Source organism: Cariama cristata, unplaced genomic scaffold, assembly GCF_000690535.1.
Source record: "Cariama cristata isolate BGI_N322 unplaced genomic scaffold, ASM69053v1 scaffold3299, whole genome shotgun sequence".
In the NCBI taxonomy this organism is placed as follows: domain Eukaryota; kingdom Metazoa; phylum Chordata; class Aves; order Cariamiformes; family Cariamidae; genus Cariama; species Cariama cristata.
In genome coordinates, this window is record NW_009633854.1 from 23074 (window position 1) to 47817 (window position 24744).

Here is a 24744-nt window from a genome sequence, read left to right on the forward strand (position 1 = left end):
TGTTATTTACTGCCTACAGTAACCTCAGTGTTACTTCGAGTGCTTTCCCTCTGCTTGCATTTCAACTTTGTATTCCAGCTATTAATTAATATAAGATGCTGGGATCAGGAGAAGCAAAGGAAGATAATTCAAGCCAAATACCTCACTATAGGGTCTGGTTTTCGCTCCTTGCTGCTAAGCAAAGTGATGGAGGAGTTAACACATGAGCTACAGGACAAGGTAGATGCAATGATTCCAGGTGTGTATTACCTGTTCTGTGTGTACCAAACCCAGCCAGTGAACAGTCCAGTCTTTCTGCATTTGAAAAAAAGAAAAGAAGAAAAAAAAGAAAGAAAAAAACCTGTGTATGCTGCTCAGGAGAATATTTTAACATCTGGAATAGCCAACCTGCGTAAATCCAGTTAATCATCTTCCTAATAGGCACTTTCCTTAATGAGCTAATGGATTGCAACACACAGTGGCTATATGAAATCGGTATAGCAGGTTGCTGCACAGTGGCTGCATGAACATCACAGCTGGAACTGCTTAAATCATCTCACTTCACGGTGGTGCATCTTTTCACAATCTCAGAGCCCCTGGTCTGCTCTCTGTCTGTCATTATGTGTCCCCCCTGCCAGGCCTGTGAGGGCTTCTCTCCCCCGAAAAGCGTGCAGGGCGGCACTGCGGCCTCGCTCCTCACTGCCCCAGGCCTGGAAGCAGGCGTCTGTCTGCCCTCAGTGCCTCTCATTTGCACAGGCAAGATACAGGTCTACGTACTGTCCTTTTAGACAAAAAATATCGCTGCGCCTGATAGACCATACACAATGGATTTTATGTCTGCACCATCTCAGGAGTATGGGGTTTTGTCATCGCCGTTGTTGCTCTGTGCACGGAGAGATAGGTGTGCGAAGACCAAGAGTTCAGGGAGAAGGGGCAGCTATGGGCTCACACTGGGGTGCAGGAAAAGGTGGGGAGGTGCAGGGCAGATTTGGACACACCAGGTTCCTTCTTGCATTGCTTGTGCAGAGCCAAAGCAGAAGAGGAATGCTGTCTAAATGATACCAGGTGGATCCAGAAGGGAGAGACCCAAAATCAGAGGGGGAGGGGGTGGTCAGAAGGGAAGAGGTGCAAATTCCCCCTGCCTGCACACTGGGGCGTTGGGTGCAGCGCAGCACATGCCCGGCGCGGTGTGCGGCCAAGGCAGTGAGCAGCCTGCACAGCCTCTCCGCTGTGCCCAACGGGGAAGGTGGAGAATCGGTGACCAACTCTGGGGGCTTTCAGGGTCCTTGATCCTCCCCTGCCACATCTTACGGGGACAGCCCTTCACCCGTGGGCTAGTGGCACGTTGCAGTGGGGATGTCCCTGTGCAATGCAGTACTTGGTACAGAGCCTGTCCTGTGCTCCGCTGCCGCAGAGGCTTTCCTCTGGGGACAGATATGATCCTGAATGAAAGTGCTTTGTTATTTTATATATTTTAGAGGATTTCTCCTTTAATAATCTTTAAGGTCTCAGTACCTAATGTTATGAGACCAAATCCACGCTTACAGATTTACCCCCCCAAACTTCCCCATGCCCCTTCCTGCCCCACACGCAAGCACCAGCAGCTGAAAAGCCATGGCACAGGCAGCCTCCCTCCTCTTCAGGGAACAGCCTGGAATACGGAAAATCTCTGCAAAACAAAGTGCACATTTTATTATACAACCTCTAAACTACAATTTAGAAAACAAAGTGAATGCCAGCTTCTTTTCTGGCTCCTTAAAGCTACTGTGAAGAGAGATATACTTTGTCTTACCAAAATATCTAATCTTATCTACAGTGTCCCTGTTTTTAATTGCTATGATAGTATGGGAATAAGAGAGAAGAATACCGACCTGTAGGTTAGGGAGGAATCAGGGCAAACTCAGCCAGCTTTCCAGGGAGGCTCTACAGAGGCTGCAGGAGCTGATTTCAGAAGTACTGTGAAAGTGAAACGTGATGGAACTGGAAGGACAACCAGATTACAATGCAGGTAGGACCAAGGTTTTGAATTAAAAGAAAAGCGTGTATTGGTGCCCAAGTGGATACAAGTAACCAAAGCCTCTTCATTTGAGGGCCTGCAGAGGAATATCTTTCTAAGGTACACTTTTATAAGCATTAAACTGTTTTTGGCACTTGTGATAATCACAAGGTCCAAAAAATTGAAGGTAGAAAATTGCCTTTTTCTGGGAAAGAGCACTGTTAATATTGAAATCATTAAAGCAGCCAAACTGTGTGAAGGGCATCTTTATTCCCCTTTGGCACATCATGACTACACTTCGATCAATGCAAGCTACATCTCCACAGTTTTCTTTGTCTAAACCAGCTTTGATCAACTCAATTGCGCAAATTTCTTCAGGCTGCCTCAGTAGTAAAGATGTGTGTGCTAGGCTGGTCACTGGTGACCTGTCCTTATCCATATGACCCTTATGATGAAGAAATAAGATTTAGAAATGAGATTTTTAGATGAAGGAATAACATTTAGATCTCAGCAGATTCAGCAAAAGGACACAATTGTGAATTGCTGCCTGTCGCTGGAGCCGCTGGGGTTTACTGGCACAGGATACCTGCTCCTTCATGTGGCCACTGGCAAAATGTGGAAACTTCATCCCTTTTCAAGAGGAGAGCCATAAACAAAAGACTGATGGTTAAATGGAAATGCCTCCTGTGGTTGTGGGCTGAGCAGGCAGGGTCCAGCCAGGTTTGGGCAGCCTGGGGCGGGAGGGCAAGTTTCAGGGGCTGCATGTTTGGCAGGAGCAGAGGGTCCCTGGGGTACCAGGAAAGGATCTGTAAGGGGCGGGAGAAGAGGAGGATTCAACAGGCAGAGAAAACATCTGCTTTGAAGAGGTGGGTAGAGAGGAGGTTGAGCTGATACAATGCTTTTGTTGTTAATCTCTTGCTTGAACTGGGGACTCTTCCTTTCCCTCCCTCATTGCTCTCCCCAATGGCAGCAGGGTGCTTCGGGCCAGGCAGGCGAGCCTTTCCCTCTCACCTGCCCCACGCAAAGCAGAGAAGAAGCGGGGAAGGACATAGGAGCCGTACAAAATTCTGGCATGCACAGAGAGTAAATCAGGGTGTTAAACAAAACCTCTGCTCTCAGCTGGCTAATGTTTCAAAGGAAAACATTTCAAACGCCGAGAGAGATTGTGCAGTTAGCCGGTGATGCAATTACATGGCTGTAAGCTGTAGAAACTCTTTCAATGTGGCACATATTAAACCTTTCAGAGGTAGTGCTTTGATTTTTAATTTTACGCTGTTGGCAGGCAATCAGGGTCTTTAATAGTATGGGGGCCAGAGGGAAAATGTTTCAAAACAGCAAGGATCTTATCATAGTGTGCAATTAATGAATAATTATTAAAACCCAGAAATAGCTGGAAGAGCAGGCGAGAGCTGGCAATACAATTCTCTGGTTTCAGGCCTATAATGAAATCTCAAGAGAGGGAAGTATGATACGCAGCTTTGTGCAATTAAAACTGGGATTTTTTCCCCCCTAGTTGAAAGATCAGTGATCTTGAAAAAATATACCTGTCACTTGGTTTTGTTTTCAAGTGATTTAATTGTCGTGGTAAAGCATTTAGCATCTAACAAGCATGGAGACGTTCTGTAAATTATGGAATTTTGGGGTTCTTTTTTTTAAACAGTAAGATTTTGATTTTGGGCTTTTTGATGAAGACAGAAGTCTGTCAGCATAGTCCGAATGTGTTAGCCCAGGGAAAGGGCTGCAGTAGTGCTTTCCCATTGCTCTGGCTGGTCAGTTTGTCCAGGAAGACATCAGAACTGAGAAGGAAAGGCTTCATGTGGACATCCAGGTCTATTTGGTGCTCTGCCACAAGATAGTGCTTCCTCTGTGATGCTGGGGAAATGTCTTAACACCTATGGTGTCTTCCTATTTCCAGTCTATTATAAAAAGAGCAAGAAAAAATACCCATTGCATTCTCTCGTGCAGGCCTCTACAGTTTACCTGGGCATTAACACATTTCACCTGTTTTCCTGTGTGCAGGCAAGAACTCCCTTTCTGCCTTGGGTCTGTATCGTACCCAGCACAGCACAGCTGGGATCTCACTGAAACAGGGCAGCTTGTTGTCCTTGGTGCCACTGCTAGGGAGTCCTGGTTGTACATGTTTGGATGCGAGATATTTATTCCCTTGGGGACAGATGCAGTCCCCAGCCTGGTGCAATGTCCTGGTCCCGACAAACTGTATGTGAATTAAGAGGCAAGAATCAGTGTCTTAAAGGGCCTTGGTGCTCCACCAAGCCAGGGAGTGCTGACGTGCGTTGTGCTTAGGCTCAGCATGGTGTAAGAACCCTTTAAACAAAAAACTAGTTTATGGCCTAACCAAAATAACAAGAAGCCTTAAACTCCTCCACCAAGGAGACCTTTGGAAAGAGCAACCATGACCTTCAGATTCAAGACTTTATGTTTTCTTTTTTTCCTGAACTGCAGATATGGCTGTGTGTTATCACTGGTCTTGTTTTTCTAATCAAAAGTGAAGTTACGGTTTACATTTTCACTTGGAGAGAATAGGACCTTCCTGCTTGGAAGCGGGAACAACTGTTTTGCTTTTAAAACTGCATAACAAATCTAACAGTTAAAGGTGTAACACTCGTGTTTTGTCACTGAAATCCATTAGTCTGTGGCACAGTGACAGCGGCTCTGGCATGCAGGCTTGAAGATGCATTTGCTTCAGCAGCCTCTTGCGAGTACTGAACCGCATTGGCTCACTGCTGTTTCATTATATATGAACTAAACACACAAAAAGTTATTTACAACTATCAGGCATTTCTACATGCAATATTAAGAGAGGTTTTCCATTAGCTTTGAGATAGAACAGCTAGAATTGTGTGTGTGTGTGTGTGTGTTTCTTGGCTGCTAGTATCTTGCATTCATGTCCCTGGTGTTAATCCTGTTGTACTGGCACGCTGCGAGAGTGTGAGATGTTGTACCCTTCTGCACCGGTACCTGTGCTGGGGTGCATGACTGGTATTGACAAAAACAAGCTGTGAACTACTTGGATCCGCAGTGAATGGGGAAAAAACTCTCTTGGTTCCTTGGAAAGCTTTCTGGCTTGAGCACACTTTTGCATATTTATTTAGACGCTTTGATTGCCACAGAGCGTGGCAGCTCTAAAGAACTTGACGAGCTAGAAAGTGCTTCTTGAAACAATTAGTTTTCCCAGACACATTAAACTGGAAACCAATGGCACATCGTCGGGGAGGACGCCAAATTGGCTGGTGAGGGCAAGCAAAACCCAGAGTGGATCAGCATAAATGAGCTCTGGCGTTTTCTTGAAACTGTTTCTAGGAGACAGAAGTCAATCTTCACCACTGCGCCTGGTTTCTTTGTGCTGGTGTTTTGTTTTCTGGCCTCAAGGTTTATTCTGTTTTTCTTTTCTCCGATGCCCCCTCTTTGCTCCAGGGCATTGGTAATACAGTGTAAATGTTTGCTGGCTGCGAGAGCAGCTCCCCAGACCCCTGTCCTGCCTGGGGACAGGGCCCTCTCAAGGAGGTGTGGAGGGGGGAGCCTCGCTGAGCTTTACCAGCCAGCGGTGTGGGGAGGCTGCTCCTCTACATGGACAACTGCAGACATTAGAAAATGGACCTTTTTTTGGCAGAGATTCTGTTGTCCCTGACCCTATTCCCAGGCAGGGCAGGTGGGTGCAGCAGTGTTCCAGCCAGTGTTGTATGCCCACGGGTGCTGTGGTACCAAACTGGAGCCGTGTGTGCTCCTCTCCGCACATCACACCGGTTTTGGGGACAGTCCCCACAGTGTTTGGCTGCTGCTTTGGCCCAGCAGCCCATCATCCTGGGGATGTGCTCTGGGCCTTGCTTCCAGTTCTCACCAGGCTGTGAGGGGGAGGCCATCGCCCTTCTCCGGGGATTTGTCTCAGGTCTGAGAGGTACCTGCGACTCTGGGGCTTCCAGGAAATTTTCTTTACCAGAAGGCATGCTTAGCGCTCATGAAAAGCAGGTTGCTAATGTTCATTTATTCCTGAAACACCTTGTGAAGGCAGTAGATTTTTTCTTTCTTCTCCCTTAAAAACGTTGAGGCAGAATGTGCGCTATTGGAGTTTGTTACAGTGTCATAACTGGCTTCAGCTCCTGCCATTAATTGATAATCTTGACGGATCTGCTATAATGCGGTGCCAGCTCAGCAAGCTCCAAGGAACTCTTGGGTAAAGTGCTCTCCATTTTGAGACCATCTTCGGCAGCTTATCACTTGATTTATCTCCTGTTTCCAGGTGTGGAACTAAAAGTAAACTGTCATTGTAAATCACTAATTCAAGCAGAGTGAGAGAACAGTGCACAGTTTGCATATTTCAATACCACTTAATTAGAAAAAAAATAAAATATCCCTTGTTCCATACAAATGTACAATGCAAATCCTTTCTCTTAATGCTTCAGATGGGTAAAATGTCCTTTTGAGTCCCACATGTCTAATGCTGCTGCTCATCTTGTTGCAACAGACTTTTAATTTTGCCCCTGGGACAGGATTGGGAAGTAGTTTTCTTTAAAGCGCAACCCCGTATGTGTCTCAGTCTGGGAAGGAGTCCCTGCCTGCTGCTGGCACATACACCGGCACTGACACCTCTTAACCCGATCTCGAGCCTGCTGACCTTACTGATTTATTTATTTTTTAATTTAAAAAGGCTTTTGTGCTTGCTAATTGTGTAACTGCCATTTTGCACCCCAGTAGTCCTAGATGAGGTTGAGCTGTGTGTCTTCCCTAAAGGTGTTCTCGTCTGACTTTTGATCAAAATCAGCTTCCAACTGCAAATTGTGCTTTTGCATGACTAGACCTTCTTCTCTACCAGCCCCTTATTTCCTTGAAGTCACCTCCATGGAAAACAGAATCATTTACTGGATCAGTGGGAATAACATTTTCTTGTGGCATGCCGCTTCGGAAAAATAAGTGATTCTTGATACGATCACTGCCTTCAACCCTCCTCTCTTACCGTCCCCCTCTCCTCTTCTTCCATTACCCTTTACGCTCCTGCCGCGCTGCTGGATGACTGCACCTCCAGCATTTGCATCTTCTCCCTCCCTCTGCTCTTAGTCTTAGCAATATAAATTGCTCCAGCAACCTCATAATTTTGATCTGCAATCATTTTGCTCCACTAGCTTATGACAGTGCACAAACCATACACTTGCTTTCTTTTTAGACCAGGCTGACTACTGGCGTACTGATCTCAGAGTAACTTTGGAGCTGAGAGTTTGTGAGGTGCCAGGTGCACCAAAATGTGGATTAAAAATTAAAGCTGGAAGAGAGAACATCCCTTTTAAGAAAACATCCAACATTTCAATTCCTGTTTTTTTCCTTTCAGCACTTGCCAGTTGCTATTTAAACACAAATTTATAAAACCACTATCACGATATAAAATGAAATAGCCTGCTTTAGAAAAATGAGCAAACAAACAATAACACCATCTTTTGATTTATTGGTGTGATTTTTTTTTTTTCCAAAGGTGATCTTTAACAGGCTTTTCTGTTGTGGCTAAAAACATTGCGTTGTACATAAGATTTTCTTGTTCAGATCAATTTGCTAAATTTTCATTTAGTTTCAAAGTGGTTCATTTTGTTGAGGCTTCATTTTGTTCAGACTAGCAACTCGAGAGGTTTCCTGTAGCTTAGAGAAATTGCTTTTGAATTGGTACATTATTCAGTCATGAATTGTTTCTTTAGTATATGAGCAGCTGAGTGGGGTTTTTATTACAAATATGAGTTTGAGTGCAGAACAACTACTATTTTGGCCAAATAAAGAATGTAAAATTAAGCACGAGTCTTCATAGTACGCTGTGATGCTTTTCTACACTGTGTGCATTGGGTTTTTTTCTAAGTACTTAGCAAAAACCTCCTGTAGGGCATGGTAATATGATTGACTGCACACAGAATTTAAAAATAATACAGTATATTTTAGAAAGATGGCTACACTAGTAAGAACTGAAACCATTTTCCTGTTCTCATAAGATACAAGTGAGTAAATTTTGGTCTTTGTGATCAGCTACTAATTAAATAGGTCTTCAGCTGCATTCAGCGTCTGATCCTATTGCGCTGTTCTGAGTGAGTGTAACAGGATTTCTGCAATCACTGAGGTAATGAGATGGCGTAGGGTAGCAGAGTAAGGGCAATCCCAGTGTTATGCAGCAGCCTTTTAAAATATGGTTTTCCTCCATGTTGTTTCTTGTTGTTTACCGGTGTACATGATTGCTTTTACCTACCTTGAATTAGTTTCCACCTTTGCAGGATTTTTTTGTCCAATAAAGTTAACTCGGGTAAATGGAAAGCAGTAGGAAAGAAATGTCTGGTTCTTGAAGACGCTGGCTCTGGATTTACGGAGTTTCTGTAGATGGAAGATTCTTGTAGCAAATTAGGTGACATTATTTGCTTGGTGCGTGGCAGCAAATTAGAGGACCTTGTGTGTTCCAGCTGCCTTAGTAAAGAGATGGAGGATCCTGTCAGTGCCCCAAAGCAGATCTCCTGCTGTGTTTTGCTGTAATAGGCTTTACTGGTGCAGCCACCAAAAATTGTTTTCCCTGACTTTGGAGGCGGGAGGCAGGGTTTGGAAGGGCATCCTACTGCCCACAGCACGGTTGCCAGGGGTTCACGATAGCACCAAGTCTAGGCCCTTGGCTCTCTGACTTCAAGGAGATGAGTCCATTTTTGCTCTGGTATCTTAGGAGATAGCTGCTTGTCTTTTGCTACATGACCTACCAGTTAAAGAAGGTTATTGCCGCATGAGAAGATGATTTAGACTTTTTGTTTTAATCTCTTAATCTCGAATATTTTAAGAAAAAATTGTTCTATTAGCTCTTGGGAGTTAGAGTTTCACTCATTAGTAGGTGAAAACCTTACAAAGCTCAAGTAGAAGGTATCTAAAAAATCTCTCTTCCTAAGACATCTTAGCCAAGAGGTCTGAGTAGAAAAACTTATTTCAAAGGAAGAGGCCATTCTGGAAAGAGGATGAGAAATGAATGTCTGATGGCTATAGCTATGTTAATGGGGGCAGAGCAGCTGCTTAATTACGTAGCAATGTCAGAAGCAATAGGATTATCTATTTCTGTCATGGTACCGGTCAAACTGAAGACCAGCAGCTGAACTTAAGGTGCTATATAAATGCATAGGAAAGTTCCTAAATGCTTATAATTGCCCTCTCAGTGGCTGTGAATAGTGATCTCTGGTGAAGTTCTTTCTCTGTTTCGTAGTCATATATTTATTATATGTGAAAGGGTTATTGTAAAAGTCTTTTCTCCCTCACTGTGGTCCTGTGTGCCCAAAGATGGAGCCAGCTGCATGAGGCTGGAAGAAGAAATGTGTTCTGTAATTTACAGTAGGGTAGATTTAGTCCTTGCTAAAATCCCCTGCATCTTCACTGTCCTCCAGAAAACACCATGTTTATCACCAAATTCCAGAATTTACATTAAGAATGGCATAATTGAATCAAATGCATTGCCACATCTTGATTCCTCTTCTTCGTTTATAGGATTTCCTCTAAAAAGCACTGTCTTGTTCCTGTATTTTCTAGGAGAGGGAGAGAGCAAGCTGTCAGGTACTTGGAGCTCTGGCTTAATTAGTTTTCTCAGGTCTGCAGTAATATCTTATAGTTCTTAGTGTTTCTTGGAAAGGTGCTGTAAAAGATAGAGCGAGCTGCATGCTCCAGTTCCCCCTGGAATACTCTAGTTAGCTGTGGATTCACCTCAAGGAAATAAAAGAGAGTTAAAAGGCCAGCAAAAATGTACCCTGTACGGCTTGGATAAAGAAAGGAATATACACTGTTTTTTTCTGAAGTTAGAAATTATTATAAGGGGGTTTACTTCAAATAAATTGTATGTAACAAAATGAGCTGACATCTTTTACTAATACTGAGGTACAAGATTGAGATTGCACTCATGGAGGAGCGGCAAAAACACTGTCTGAGGTGTGCTGTGAGCTAGTGCTGCGTGCCGGCTAGCTGAGACATTTTGGAAGCCCCCAGCAGCTATCTGAAAGCAAAGTGCAAATATCACAGCACAGACACAAGGCTCCCAAACCAAACGATGCCTGCATGCTCGGCGAATCCATGTTCAGGTGTTTATTGAAATGCCATTTCACAGAGAAATTTGCCTTCTCACCTGATATGGGGAGACTTTGAATCTCACAGACTTTGAATTAGGCTGCTGCCAAGGGTGTGGTGAGGGGGAGGACTACTCTTTTTCTTGTATATATATTCCTTGAAAAGGTTTGAGAAAGGAGGTTTTGACATGTTTGCACTCATTACAATTCTCTGGACAGCTCTGAAATGTAAATAAAAGGAGATTCAGGTGTTAGCAGAGAAGAGACTTTGCTGCAATGGAAATACTACTGCTCCCTGAATAGCCTTCTCGGAGGGAAGCTGCAAACAAGCAGTGTTTGGCCAGGACATTTCTCTTAGCGCAATTTCAAGTAGCTTCACCACTACCAAATTGATCAATTGATCCAAATTATCAAAGGATAGGCCTAATTTAAAGAATAAAACTGCCTTGTTGTGTAATAGTTCCTTTATGCTTCCCCCGTTAACGATAGCTAGGACACGCTTCAAGGAGTCAGACTGGAATTTGATCTTCATTCACCTGCGGCGTTGGAATTGCCACTGTGGCTGTACTGGAGACGGTTAAATCAGAGATTCCCCCGCTCCCCACCCTTTCCAAAAGATAGCCATCTGCCACCCTGAAATTCCTCATTTCATTTCTCACAACACTGCTTTCAGGCAAGAAGGTCTTCCTCACTCTCCTGCAGATTTTGATCTTCCTTAAACCTTAAAACAAATCAGCTCTGAAGATGTATGAAACTTCAGCTTTCATTTTGACTGCATTTGTTTATTGTTTTCTCTCCGAAAAGTAGAGGAATCTGTTCAGAGCAGAAAAAGGCTCGCTGTTGTCAGGAGGAGCAGGCTGTCGGTGTGTTTGGAAGAACGTGAGAGTCCTCCAGGCAGCCTTTCACCTGCCCATGCCAGATTTTTAGTGGGTAAAAAGAAATATTTGGACTGTGTAGGTGCTTTCCTGGATGATTTTATCTGAGGATTAGCTCCTGGGGACTGGCGGCTCCCATGTGTTGGTTTGGAGTGGGACCTGTTTGTACCCACCGTTTGCTGCAACAGTCCCGTCCCCCCCACTGCCGTCTTACACCACACCGCGCTCCAGCTCTGCAGCATCCACCCGCCTTTCCTTCAGCAGAAACGTACCTTCTGATCGAGACAGACGGCCTCACCTGCATCAATAAATATATAAAATGTATTATGTTATGATAGAAGAGTTGCAAAGCCAAGCCATAGGCGGTGGGAGTTGGCTCCAGAAACAATTTAGGTGGTGCGTATAACTGTTGTGGCCGGATTGTAAATCAGGGTGGAGGAAGAAACAGGAAGTTTGATCCAATGGAGCATTTTAACTCTTCTTCCTCCCATCACGGGAAGCTGAGGTACCAGTATCTTACTGGACTGACAGTCACCTTCCTCAGGGACAGAGGAGAACAATAAATTGGCCTTCAGTCCCAAAGCTCAGCCACCGAGCTGTCAGCCTTCGTGCCACTGGTGCCACATCTGCCTTGGTGCATTTCTGCTCTTCCACTCCCTGGATCCTGCTTCCTGTTGCGGGTTTTGGTGGAGAATTTGGAGAACTGCATGTCATTTTTATGGCAATTTGCTTTGGTTTCTCTTCTCACTTACGCTGCTGAACATAAACTCCAATTGCATTTGGTTTTTAAAGCAGCTGGCAAGCATGATCTCGCTACCATTTGTGCATCAATAATTCCATTTTCATCTCACTTGCTACAAAACAGCAAGTTTTCTTCATTTGAGGGTTTTTGGTACAAAAATCTGACTTGGAGATTGATAATATCTCTCTTGTTTAGGAAGAGCTTTGCTGATTCCCCCTTGATGATCAGTGCCATATAACACAGAGCTCAAGCTTGTCTTTCTGGCAGAGCGCACGAGTATCTTACGTATCTGCCGAGCTAGTATGTTGTCTTTCTGTATTTGTATTCTGCAGTTGATTGTTCAATGATTTCTCCTGCTAAAAAGCAAGAGATGAGCTGTTTAATGTTGCAACAGCTGATTTTGTAATCTAAAAACAAAAAACCTCTCAATTCCAAATTGTGTTTGCTAGCTAGAATGCAGAATTTAAATGAGATTTATATGGAAGATGTATTTTTTCCATTGTTTTGCCAATGGAGAAAGAAAACAAGTCTTCACTCTTTCTAAAAGAAAATCAAAGCAACCATGGCAAGAATTTGTTTTGCATGGACAAAGCATCAATAGAAATGAAACCTGTTCCTTTGTACACGTTTGTGTCCATATTACTGTTTTTTAAAAATACTTTCTCAATGCAGAAATAACAATTCCCAGTAAGCATGTCTTTTCTGACCACAGCAATGTTAAAAATTCTAAAAATGAGCAGTTTAAAATATATTTATTTTAACATGGCATGTCTTCTGGTGCTGAGTCTACATGTATTTCCACAATATTCTTAATCTTCTTTTTGCCAAAGTAGCCATAATTTAAAATTTCTTTTATGTTTTTACTGGAGAATTGTTGTAGTGAATGGAAATGAACGACTCAAAAGTAGACGCTGGATTTTGTGGCTTTTATTGACAAACCGCATGAGATGGGCACCTGAATGAAGCAGTCGACCGTTACTTCAAAGTTGGTATTTACTGTAAAAGGCGTAACGATTTCATGACCGTTTACCCACCTATGTGAGGGAAAGCACCAAAGGGGACAAGGGAGTATATGAGATTCTCCTGTTAGCTTTTATGTTTCGCGGCAGCCTTGGCTGTGCAGTGACCAGTTTGCTTTGTCCACAGAGTTGGGGTCCTCTGAAAAGCACTGTGGTGTGTTGGTGTAGTGACCTGAAAAGCCAACCTGTACACGGGGGGGCTCGCCACGCTGCAGGGATGCTGCTTCGGCACGCCACTTAGAAATGAATTATCCAGTTACAGTATCATAGATGGAGACCATCATTTCTGAGTAAAGTTGTGCACATTTCAGACTGAATTATAGCTGATGAGGAGCGCTAAGATGAAGTTTGAGATTGGAAAATTAAAGCTGAAGAGCAAGATAAACTCATATTTGAAGTACAATTTTTAACATAATGAAGGGAAGAAATAAATGACCATTAAAGCTAGGAACGTGTAGGGTTACCATCTCTATAATAATATTTAAGTATGTGGTGAGTTGAGCCCACCAAAGCCACTCTATCACTGCCCTCCTCAGCTGGGCAGGGGAGAGAAAATACAACCAAAGGCTCCTGCGTCGAGATAAGGACAGGGAGATCACTCAGTGATTACTGTCATGGGCAAAACAGACTTGAATTGGAGAAAATTAATTTAATTTATTACCAATCAAATCAGAGTAGGATAATGAGAAATAAAACCAAACACTAAAACACCTTCCCCCCACCCCTCCCTTCTTCCCAGGCTTAACTTTACTCTCAAATTTTCTCTCTCCTCCCCTGAGTGGCGCAGGAGGACGAGGAATGGGGGTTGGGGTCAGTCCATCACCCGCTGTCTCTGCCGCTCCTTCCTCCTCAGGGGGAGGACTCCTCACCCTCTGCCCCTGCTCCACCCTGGGGTCACTCCCACGGCAGACAGCCCTCCACGGACTTCTCCAACCTGAGTCCTTCCCACGGGCTGCAGTTCCTCACGCAGGGCTCCAGCGTAGGTTTTTTTCCCCTTCGTAACTCTGTTATCCCAGAGGTGCTACCACCATCGCTGATGGGCTGGGCCTTGGCCAGCAGTGGGTCCGTCTTGGAGCTGGCTGGCGTTGGCTCCATCGGACATGGGGGAAGCTTCTGGCAGCTTCTCACAGAAGCCACCCCTGTAGCCCCCAGCTACCAAAACCTTGCCACGCAAACCCAATACAAAGTATTAAAACTAACATGATTTCCTCTGGTAATGTAGGAGCGTGTATGGCTTTTAAAAGCGTATCATGACTTTAATCCCTGTTTTGCAAAAAGGCTGCTTATGTTTAGTAATGATACTTCTGTCATGAAACTTCCTTGAGTATTTTTAGCTTTTTCTAGTGTTTGCACTGTGAAATGGCAGAATTTAAAAATATTTGAGAAGCAAAACTTGACCCTGCTAAGAACTGAAGAAGTAAAACTGTTAACACTTGTGTCCTCACTAATTATATTCTACATATTTATGTTCCCCTGACAACGTCTGATGCATCTGGTATCACACTACCTAATGCTGAGGGCTGTTAAGTGACAATGCAAAGCAAAAATACATTATTCCTCTGAAGAGCTCAGTTTGCCATTGCTTGTGGAGAAGTGTGTGATGGGCTCTCCAGAAGTTGTTATGTTTTAATGCTGCAGAGTCAGAAAAGATTTTACTGTAGTGCCCTGTAAGTCCCAGCTGGATGGATCAGTGATACACAGACTGGAAACTGCAGTTCAGCTCCATGTAAGTCTCTCATAGTCTCCTTGTTTAACGGGAATGTTTGTGTTTCTCAACCCAATATGCTGTGTATCAGTTGTAGAGGACTGAAGTACAACCGAGACTGAAGCATCATCACTCGGCAAGAAAGAGCAGGTATACTTCTGGGCAGGTTCCTTCAGCATTAGTTTCTATCTAGAGAAAAGGTCGCTGGAAACACAAAATGTGCCTCACCCTTTGCCACTAAGTAGCTGATGTGATATTGCTGTGCTCGTCCAGCTTGAGCAGCTGTTTGTTGCCAGTCAAGGAGAAGAAATGAGTGCAGCAGAGCAGGGAGGACTTGAACTGAGCAAACTGTTGTGTGATGCAGGGATTTCAACCCGAGAGAGGAGTTGTGGGCACGCTGTTCTGTTGTGTCATTGATTTGACCCAATGACATAACACTGGGGCAAAACCTCTGACAAGCCAGTTTGGCCTCAGTGATCTCGTAGCACCCTTAAGAGGAGGAGAGTGTAGTCCAATCCAAGTGAAAAGACATACACTTCAGATTCTGCTAACGTCTCCTGGGCCTTAGTGATGATTTACATTGGCACGTAGTCACCTGTGAAATGAAGTATCAAAAGCAGGTGGTGGTTTGCTGATGCCAAGGGTGGCTAATACTTCTGTGAAATTCTTCTCAATATGCCTGACAACTCCAGTTATCTATGGAAGCTTTTGATAAGGAAAAAAATAAATTCCCCATGTTGTCACTACTCTGCACTTGAACACATTGCTGCTTTGAGGAAAGAACAGTTGTTTACGGGAAGAATGCATGCATCACTTTAGCATTTGTGATTTAGCGAGACCATTAATGGTGTCTTCAGTTGGAAGAAAGACGACTTTTATGTGCAACAGAGCAGGAACATATTTATTAAAACCTTGCAAGTTTGGTTCACTTATTGCACCGAGGCAGTTTGGTTCATTTATTGCATCACTTTGTGGGACAGCACGCTCCGATCCCCCAGCTGTGCTGTGCTCGCTGATGAGACACGGCCTCGTACAGCACCACTGAGGCTGGCAGGAGCATAATGAACCAAGGTGGACCCAAATCCCTCCGAAGGCAATGGGAATTGCTGGTCCATTGGTTTTTTGCTGGAAGCTGTTGACAGGATCAATGTACATAGAGGTGGTTTTCAACTGTTTGTCCCAGGCCATATGCTTAATCCTTCTAGCAGTAGTTATAAAGATAACTACTTTGTTACTGGCTTTTGTTCAGTTTAAACCCATTCTGAGCAGGGCTGTGGTGTGTTTGCCAGAGCCTCTTGGTGAGTGCTTGGAGATTTGCCTGCTTGTGCTGGTCACAAAAATGTTGTCTCGCTGCCTCCTTTGTCCTTGTTATCCCTGCAGGACCAGTGCAGGCAGGAGCCGGGGCTGGGTTGTATCTCAGTTTTGCTTTGCCAGTGGAACCCCTGTGTATGTGGTCTAGACGCGAGGCAGCCCGCAGCAAAGGCAGCAAGTCGCTGAGGTGCAGCAATGAGCCAACTCGTGGTCTCTGAGGAGACTCACTTAGCAGCCAGCCCAGATCCAGTTTCAGATCCAAAGTGAGCCTGCACATCTCGCTGGTGGTTAGAAAAAGGGAAAGCACTGGGAGATACACACTGGCCATATCTTCCTTTCTCTCTTTTCTCTTGTCCTCTTCTCTTCTCTTCTCTTCTCTTCTCTTCTCTTCTCTTCTCTTCTCTTCTCTTCTCTTCTCTTCTCTTCTCTTCTCTTCTCTTTTCTCTTCTCTTCTCTTCTCTTCTCTTCTCTTCTCTTCTCTTCTCTTCTCTTCTCTTCTCCCTGTAGTTATTGCCTGAGTAGGGATAGTTTACTTATTGCTTCCTTCCCTTCCAGAGAAGCATTTTTGAAAGGCAAATATGTAATTCTGAAAGTTGAGGATAAAAGAAACAGAGTTGCTGAATAATCTGAGCTTATACAAAAATGTATGTAGCAATGCACGTATTGACTTGTTTCAGTGAATATCAAAATTTATTGTCCCTTGAACTAAATATTGACACAGACAAAGCAGTATCAATATTTATCTCTCAGGTTAATACATTTTTATATTCACCTCAATATACATCAATATGTGCCTATTATCATTATAGTGTTTGTCCTTCAGCAGAAGAAACTTTCCTGTGGTTGAGAGGGAAAAGGGAGGTTTACATTAGTATTCTTTCCTCGTTTTAAACTTCATCAGATGCTTTATCCTGCACATGGAGCACACTGCAGCCCTCATTCAAGCAAAACCCTTATCGATGGTTGTGACACTCTATGCACTGAATACGGGATGGAGCGATTGATTTTGGGGAAATGTGAAGCTAACTGTCACTAGTGGAAGGGGCAGCGAAACCATCACTTCTGGTTAATAGACTAGTTGCCTGGTGGTGCTTCCTGTAGTGAGGCTGTAACCAAGAAAGAGGTACTTAACTGCTGGCAGAAGCGGAGGCGTCGCGCAGAGTGCAGAACACAAATTGCCAAGACTTTGGTTCTGAGATCCAGCTGTGAATCACTGCCTACCAAACGATGCTGTTAATGTTGTATGAAATGATGCTGTTAACATTGCACAGGGGCACGACTGGCGATCTGTTAGGAACCTTGTGGTAAGTGTACCTCACGCCTGTGTTACGTGTGGCACTCTGTCTGCATGCCAGCTGGAACTTGATTTATGGGCACTTTAATATCGTGGAGAATGCAGTGGCGTATTTGGGCCTCCTGCATTCGTTCCAAGAAGCAAGTGTGTGTGGGCAAGAAGAGTGTGGCCACTTCACTGTGTCTGAAGGATTATCCTTCTGCACTGTCCTATTGCCTTTTTATCCTAGTTCTGGATCTCAGCGAACAAGTGGACAGAGGTTTCCTAGCTAGATGATGAGGGCAGGCTGCACAAAAAGAGTGCAGGCATGACGGCACTGAATGTCACAAGACTGGTTTGGGTTGTACAAAGGCCTTTTAGCACGCGATTTATGCTGTAGGGTCCCACGTATGTGGCAATACCAGCTCTGGCAGTTAGGCAGAAACATTCTAAGTTCCACAGAAGCACAGAAGAAATGCTGGTTGTCCTCCCTGGGTCTTGCTTTTAAACCTCCTGACCTTAAACACAAGGGCGCTCAAGGGGTAGGCGATAACCAGCCTGGGAGTGCAGTAACAGGTGTGTTCCTCTCTCCCACCCCCTGCACACCCTTCTGCTCCTCAAGAGCTCGTTGCTGATGGTCAGAGATAGAGAGGGGTTTGAGTTGTGTGTTGCTCTGGAGAGTGGCTGAACGCCAGATATTCACCAGAAGCTGTTAAAAGCTGCAAAGTTTGGCTCTGAAATTCTACCCAGCTGCTGATAAACCAGAGAAACTTCTCCAAACGCTTACCTGCCAGAAGCAGCACTGGTAGGAAATCCTTGAGGCTGGAGAGCAGAGAAGACAGTCCCCTCCTTGAGGTGCTCCAGTCAGCCTCAGTTTAAAACACTGCTGAGGAGGTGCAGTCTGCATCGCTCCTGCTGCCGACACCATCGCCGAGCTGTGCCAACAGCCATTCGCTATCACGCTGGTTGGTTTCTTCGCTGCACTTCCAAGTCAGACTCGCAGCAATGAAAATAACAGCTGTTTGTAAGCTGACATTTAAATGACAATTGTCAGTAGACAATAAGCATATGGTAGCTGACTTCTCACATGCAGACAACGGCAGCAGCGGCGGCACGGAGCAGCTGCAGATGGTGGAAGACAGCACTGCATTGATCTGCAGTTGGGAAGGTCATCTCAGTGACTGAAGACTGCGTTTTGTGGCTTGATTTTTTTCTTAAAAGCTGGAAGGACAATAAACTAATGCTTTATGTCCCTGTTTCTAAAGAAAAGCAAGATTTTTTGAGTCCTGGTTAAAATAATAAACAGAACATAAATACATGCCAAAACCCCACCTGCTGAAAGTGACATCCTTAATTAGCACTGGAGTCTTTGCCTTTTTCCTTCTCCCAAATTAGTAGTGACTGATAGTATGACCATCAAGAACCTGATTAGCGAGAAGGTGTACTTGCTTCTGTTCTCAAAGCCATTTGTAGCAGAATCAAGTAGGGACCAAGTGCTTTCCCCATGACCAGTATTGCTTTACGATGGTAAACTTAATAATGAGGGATGGTCTCAGAGGCGTCCTCTTTTGGGAGCCAATACTGCTGATGCGTGGTTGGAAGACTTTGTGGCTAAGGCATAGAGCATTAATGTCACAGAATGCCTTTGAGTACAGTCAGGCCAAGTATGCAAATGTGAAATGAGTGCTAAAAACCAGTCTCCCTCTGAACCAACTGCACTGCTGCCTGCACTTGACTCGTAACTCGGTAACCATATGTTTATATTCCACCGACAATTGCCATTTAAATGTCAGTTTACAAGCAGACGTTGAGAACCTGCCTTTGTGCCACTAATGAAATCATAGAAAAGCAAAGTTTGAGGCTCAACACTGCATAGGCTAACTACGATGAGCGTAGGAGCAGAATCCAGCAGACCTTGACGCACCAGGGCGGTCAGGGTTACGTGGCACGGGCAAAGGAGCATGTACTTGAGGTCACCGTGACAGCCTCGGTTAACGGGCTTTTGCAGCCAAATAAAGCGTGCTGTTGGCATTTCCTAGTGACAATTATAATTGTGTAGACAATTCCAAGTTTTGTGGGACGGCTGGCAGTGGCCAGGATAGAGAGGAAATGTTGGACTGTAAAAGGAGACAGCTTTAAGTGCTCAGGTGCAGAAAAAAAGGACAAAAAATCTACTTGATAGGAGAACAAGCAAAATCTGGAAGGGTGGAGAAGGAAGCCGCCTCCCCTCTACCAGCCATTTGCATGTATTTAAAAATCCTTCCCAATAAAGTTCATAATGAATTTAATTCAGTCCCCTATGGCCCAGAGGAATGTTCTGAGTAATAAAAAAGTATTGCTAAGGGACAGATGACTGCCAAACTCCTATTCTGTGCCAGCAATGCATATGTACATTATTGGCACTTAAACACTAGGTTTATTCTACTACATAAATGATCCTTTGTCACATATTAGGAATTAATACTGTAAGATCCACTTCTGGGCAGTTACAATGACAATTCCCAAATTTAAACAATTGTTAAATTTCTATGCTTTATTTTTAAAGAGGTTTGGTTGTTTGTTTGTGTTTTTTTTTTTTTTAATATTGAAATAGTAGTTGAATGTGGCAATTCCTATTTTAAAGTGGTTTTATTCAAGAATCCTTTAATGTCTTTTTTTTGTTTTTTTTTTTATTTTGTTACCTTGAAATCTCTACATCAATGTTAAATGAATTGTAAGCTCCAACACTTACTTAAAGGTTGAGATGTATTCACTTACACATAGTCAACGAGATAAGACAAGGGCTCCTGGCTTCTGTTGGCACGGTCTAATGCACTTCCGATGATTAAACCGAGTGATTCAAACGTGTGTTGGAAATTTCAAGCACCAGTGATGGAGGTCACTGGACCACAACATTACTTTGTTTATAAACATCATTATTCCACAGAAGATAAATCTCTGCTCTCATCTAGTGTGTCACTTCAGTGCAGTAGTCAGGAAAATGGGGGGAAAAAAAAATGGAGCTACTAATTTTTTTCACTTTAGTAAGAAGGAGTGGAAGGGAAAGTTGGTTATGAGATGAAATGTGAAGGAGTTTAAATCCTAGCAGGCACCAAGCTCAAAAGAAAAAAGCATCAGTATTGGTGTAAGATGCAGTGTTGTTTACGTTCAAGCTGATACGACGCTGTTTAAGCACCCTCTGCACATTACAGCGCAACACAAACTTCTACAGCCTGTGTACAAGTTCAAATTGATGGCGGCAGTAATTCAGTCAAAATATTCAATATGCTAAGGTCTGAACATAAAGCTTTGCTGATGCGCTCAAATTCCGATGCACTTCAGTTTACTTCATACCTCCACGTCAAGCGTGAACAGTTGGAAAAAATCCTGTGAATCTGTCAGCATGTTTATTTACGTGGCGCATCTCCTTGGAATCAACAAGCATTTTTTTCTAGTGTAAAAAGGAACAATTACTCATCCCTAGAAAACAACAAATTTTTACAGCCATCTCCTCCCACCCCCCAAAAGACTAACCTCACTGCACTGTGCAAGGGCACAAGCAGCTCATTTTTCACTTGCTGTACACACAACGAAATATTCAGTTCCCCAGAACAAAAGTGTCTGAAGAATATAAGGGGGAATCTTAAGCATCTGGCCGTTCGAACTAAAAACAAAGGTCAATGGCAAAGAATTCAGATACAAGCAAAAAATCAGCCATCTCGGAGCACTGCATTTGAGCTTTAAAACTGAATGCACGCATTGTTTGCTCAGAGTTTTTTGCAGCAGCATTCATAATTTAGGATACTATTAATCAGCATGATGAAGTATCCTGTTTCTAACTAAGAACAAGAAAATTACACTATAGATCTTATTTTCTTTTCCTTGAAAGATATCATCCGGTAAAATTTGATGAGAATTCTGCAGACCTGGGTTTGTGGGTTTTGTGTTTAAGTTGCACAGGAGAAAAAGCCACAACAGAGCAGTAGCATCCTTTCGCTGCCTTTTTGCAAGGCCTGTCACAAGTCACTGCTCAGGGCTCCTTATTTTCTGTTGGTCAGTGCCAGGACCACTATCCCTCTATTTCTTATGCTGACAGCAGAGAAAAAAGTACTGAGGGCTAGAAAATTTGCAGGACTAATACAAAATTCAGATCAGCTTTTGACTGACACAACAGGTACGGAAAAGTGAGGTGAGAAAGCAGGGGAAGAGTAGGGCAGCCAAGGAAAGGGGCTTGGGATTGTGTAGGAATGGGAATGAGAATAAAGAGACTGTGGCTGAGGAGAGTTCTGGTGGTTAAAGAACAGAAAATGGCGAAGGTAAAGGCATTTATCACTTGCCTACTAAGAACAGCCTTCCAGGGCTCTTAATCTAGTGCTGTAAGTTTAAGATAAGCTACTTCCCCATCCTGCCAAAATTACTGTGACATTAAGTGATTACAGAAGCAAATGATCAAAAAGACAACTTTTATTTGGTAGCTCATTCAATGAGATCATAAATTTGTTAAAGTAATTATAGCTTTCATTAACAAAATTAATTTCTTAAAAAAAAAAAAGACATTTCATACCTTTTCTTTGCTTGGGGGTGGTGCTGGAGAGAATTTGGACATACCCTGTTTAAGCCCTGGCAGTATCAAAGTTACAAAAAAAAATTTTATTCTCTTTTCTGCCTCCCTTCCCCATTACATTCATGTCTTCCCACTAGCAAAGTACCATTTTCCTGGCTTGAAAAATCAGCGTGCACTATTTCAGAATTGCGTTCCTACAGCAATCTGTTCAATAGGGGCAGTCTGCCTTAGTCTGGACAGGTCAGGATTAAAACATTTCTGTGCTTCTGTTGAGAAAGGAGGCTAGACGTTCAAGGAGATTAACAACATAACAAAAGTCTACTGGAAGTGAAAACTGCGCCATCAGGACGGTCTCTGCTATTCTGTGCCTCTGCAGCGGGGAAGCCAACCTGCAACTTCTGCTCCCTCTGAGTGTTCACATAAGGCACGGTTCCTGCAAAGAGAAAAACAAAGTGGAGACAGTAAACTGGTGGCTGCTGTCTTGTGTTTCAGAAGTAATGCTTGGTGGGGGGAGCACTGGGAGGAATTACTTTGTGTACCTGCTATTTCGTGCAAGATGTCAGGATTTCCAGCGCTTACGTGCGCCAGCAGCAGTGCATACCAACGAGGATTTGAGGGCCTTTCCCCTGCTCCATCTCCTGCCTGGGAACAGAGCCTGCTCAAGTTCACCCACGCGTTTCCTCAGGGCTGCCCTTCTGAAGACGGCATCACCGCTGCAACCCTGGTGAATGCTGGTCCACAGAGGCAGAATTTTCAGATATCCAACACTTACGTCACCCCCGTTTTAATGCCATTAAGTGATGCAGCAACATGTATTTATATTTACATATAAATACAAAATGGTCAGATGGCACATTTTTAAGCATAATTTATAATCTGAAATCGCTGACACTTTCATGACTAGGCTTGGGTTTTTCTCATTTACATTCAGGATTTTAATTCCACTGGAATTTGATTTTTAAGAAAGCCCGACATATCTTAATTACCATAAAAAGATCCATACATAGTTTACTTAAAAATATCTTCTGTAAGAGGAAATTTACCAAAAATAACATGAAATATATTATTATGCATACATTTTCTTTTTTGTAAAGTACAAACAAGAATCTGATCTCTTCTGGGTATTGCCTGATCTAATATGGCTATAGGTTCTATTTATTTTGTTTTTCAAAGTAAAGGGAAAGACATAAGAAATGTAAGCACACAAACAAAAGAAAAACGCATTCTTTCCAAAGATACAGATATCAATGAAAGAACACTTCGAAAACTAATAAATGACAGTAGGTACAAAGAAACACCATCCAAGCACTATGCAGGCCTCTGTCAGAGCATGTGCTGCACTGACCTTGTAACAGTTACTAAAAACAACAAACAAAAAAATGCTATTGGCAGAAAAAGCTGTCAAGCAGAACATTGAAAAATGGATACTATTTCCTAACAAGTAGGTGCAGAACTGGTACTAAGTGTTTTCTGGGTTTTTTTTCCCCATGTATGCACACCTCTTTCTTCCTCTTTCTGTTGGCAGGACTGATTGTTGCAACTCTGGCAATATGCTGGATGCCAAACCAGGTCACAAGGATCATGGCTGCTGCTAAACCAAAGCAGGACTGGACCGTCCCCTACTTCAGAGCGTACATCATTCTTCTTCCCATCGCCGACATCTTCTTCTACCTCAGCTCGGTGGTGAACCCCCTCCTGTACAACATCTCATCTCAGCAGTTCCGCAGTGTGTTTCTGCAGGTCCTCTGCTGCCGCCTGACAATACAGCATGCCAACAAGGAGAAGTTTCTCAGGGCCAACCTGAGCTCCAGAGCAAGGAGCAGCCGGTCTCTACGCCCGCTGCTCTTCATTTCGTCTAGGCGCAGTTCTTCTACAAGGGGCAGTAACAAAGTTTTCTTAAGTACTTTTCAGAATGAGACCAGGCCTGACCGCAGTCCACAGAAACCAGGTCTTGAACCGCCAGAACCCAGCTTGGAAGTAGTGCCACTACAGACTAGCTCAGAGCCCAGTCCAGATGCACAAAACGGCCTTTGTGAACATCAAGTATGACTTCATAAGGCAAGGTTAATGATTAGCAATGAACTTAAAAACATGGAAATTAAAATGACTGAAGTATTGACTACACCTTAAAAGGAGTAACACAGATGGATTTGTTTCCAATTATGCAAAAAGAGCAGGAGTTCTGTATCCTGCTGCTGGGATTTTTAAGTGCACACTGGAAATTCAATCTGCTAACTGAATTCATTAGCTGCCAAAAATATCAGCCCCTCTCTCCCCACAACCACTGAACTTCCCTCACTGTTGACAGGGATTTGGAAACGAACAGAAAATAATTGCAGTGTCTTTGAAGAAAGGAGCAGACAGAACAAACTGTGTCAGCGCAAAAAATTTGCTTGAAGTTTAGCAAGAGAAAAACAAGAGAGCCAATTTAAGGAACAGAACAGTGGTTATCATGTGCGCCCTCGGCACGACGCCAGAATTCCCCCTCTTCTTCGGCCTGGGTCCGTTGCAGAGCGGAGTGTTGCAGCAGCTGATACAAACAGAGTTCACCTTCCCTGGAGAACAAAAGGACTGGTACCCGGCAGAGGCGATCAGACACGCTGCCGAAGACGCGCAGGATTTGCGATACATGATTCCTGTGACACAGAGCAAAGGTTACTTAGTTTGACAGGAACACAGTTTTGCTTTACAACACGATTCATGCTTGAAAACTGCTGCAAAACCAGTTTACATTTCCAAAGCAGCAATGCTGGTGATTAAGCCAGACACCTCAGCTGTGACACGGCTAACAGCTCTGCACTGCAGGAGAAGCACAGTCACTCTGGTTCGGATTTTTCTTTTATTTGATGCTGGTTGGAGCCAACAATATTACAAACTTGATTTACATAATGTATGTAATATCAAATGATGCATTTTATAACCACAATTCTTCATCTTTTGCAATAAGCTGTTTGAATAGCTACAACTGAAATGCAGTTAGTTTGAAAATGACTTTTGTTTCTGTTGCTGAACATGTCCGAGTTGTTTAAGGTGTCTAAGTAATTACAGTTTTCTAGGCTGTTAATTTGTCTTTTGAGCTTTCTTTTTTCTTTTCTTGTTCCTTTGCCACACAGAGACAAGTAACCAACAGAAAAAGGAGAATGACTGTCAGCAAACTTTTATATCCATCCCCACATCCCCCCTATTTTTTTAAAGAAAAGCTAGAAGTACTTTTCCAGGTAATCTCAGTTCTTGC

General features: G+C 43.5%; 2 protein-coding genes across 2 annotated transcripts; one reads left to right on the forward strand and one right to left on the reverse strand.

Moving 5' to 3' along the window:
- Window positions 1-23021: 23021 nt before the first annotated feature.
- Window positions 23022-23558, forward strand: LOC104166822 (G-protein coupled receptor 39-like; the record flags this gene model as incomplete). The annotated part of the gene is made up of 1 exon (XM_009706903.1): window positions 23022-23558. A coding segment is annotated over one exon (537 nt), but the record flags the coding sequence as incomplete, so codon positions are not given.
- A 351-nt stretch (window positions 23559-23909) lies between these two features.
- On the reverse strand, window positions 23910-24145 carry LYPD1 (LY6/PLAUR domain containing 1; the record flags this gene model as incomplete). The annotated part of the gene is made up of 1 exon (XM_009706904.1): window positions 23910-24145. A coding segment is annotated over one exon (236 nt), but the record flags the coding sequence as incomplete, so codon positions are not given.
- Between the last annotated feature and the right edge of the window lie 599 nt (window positions 24146-24744).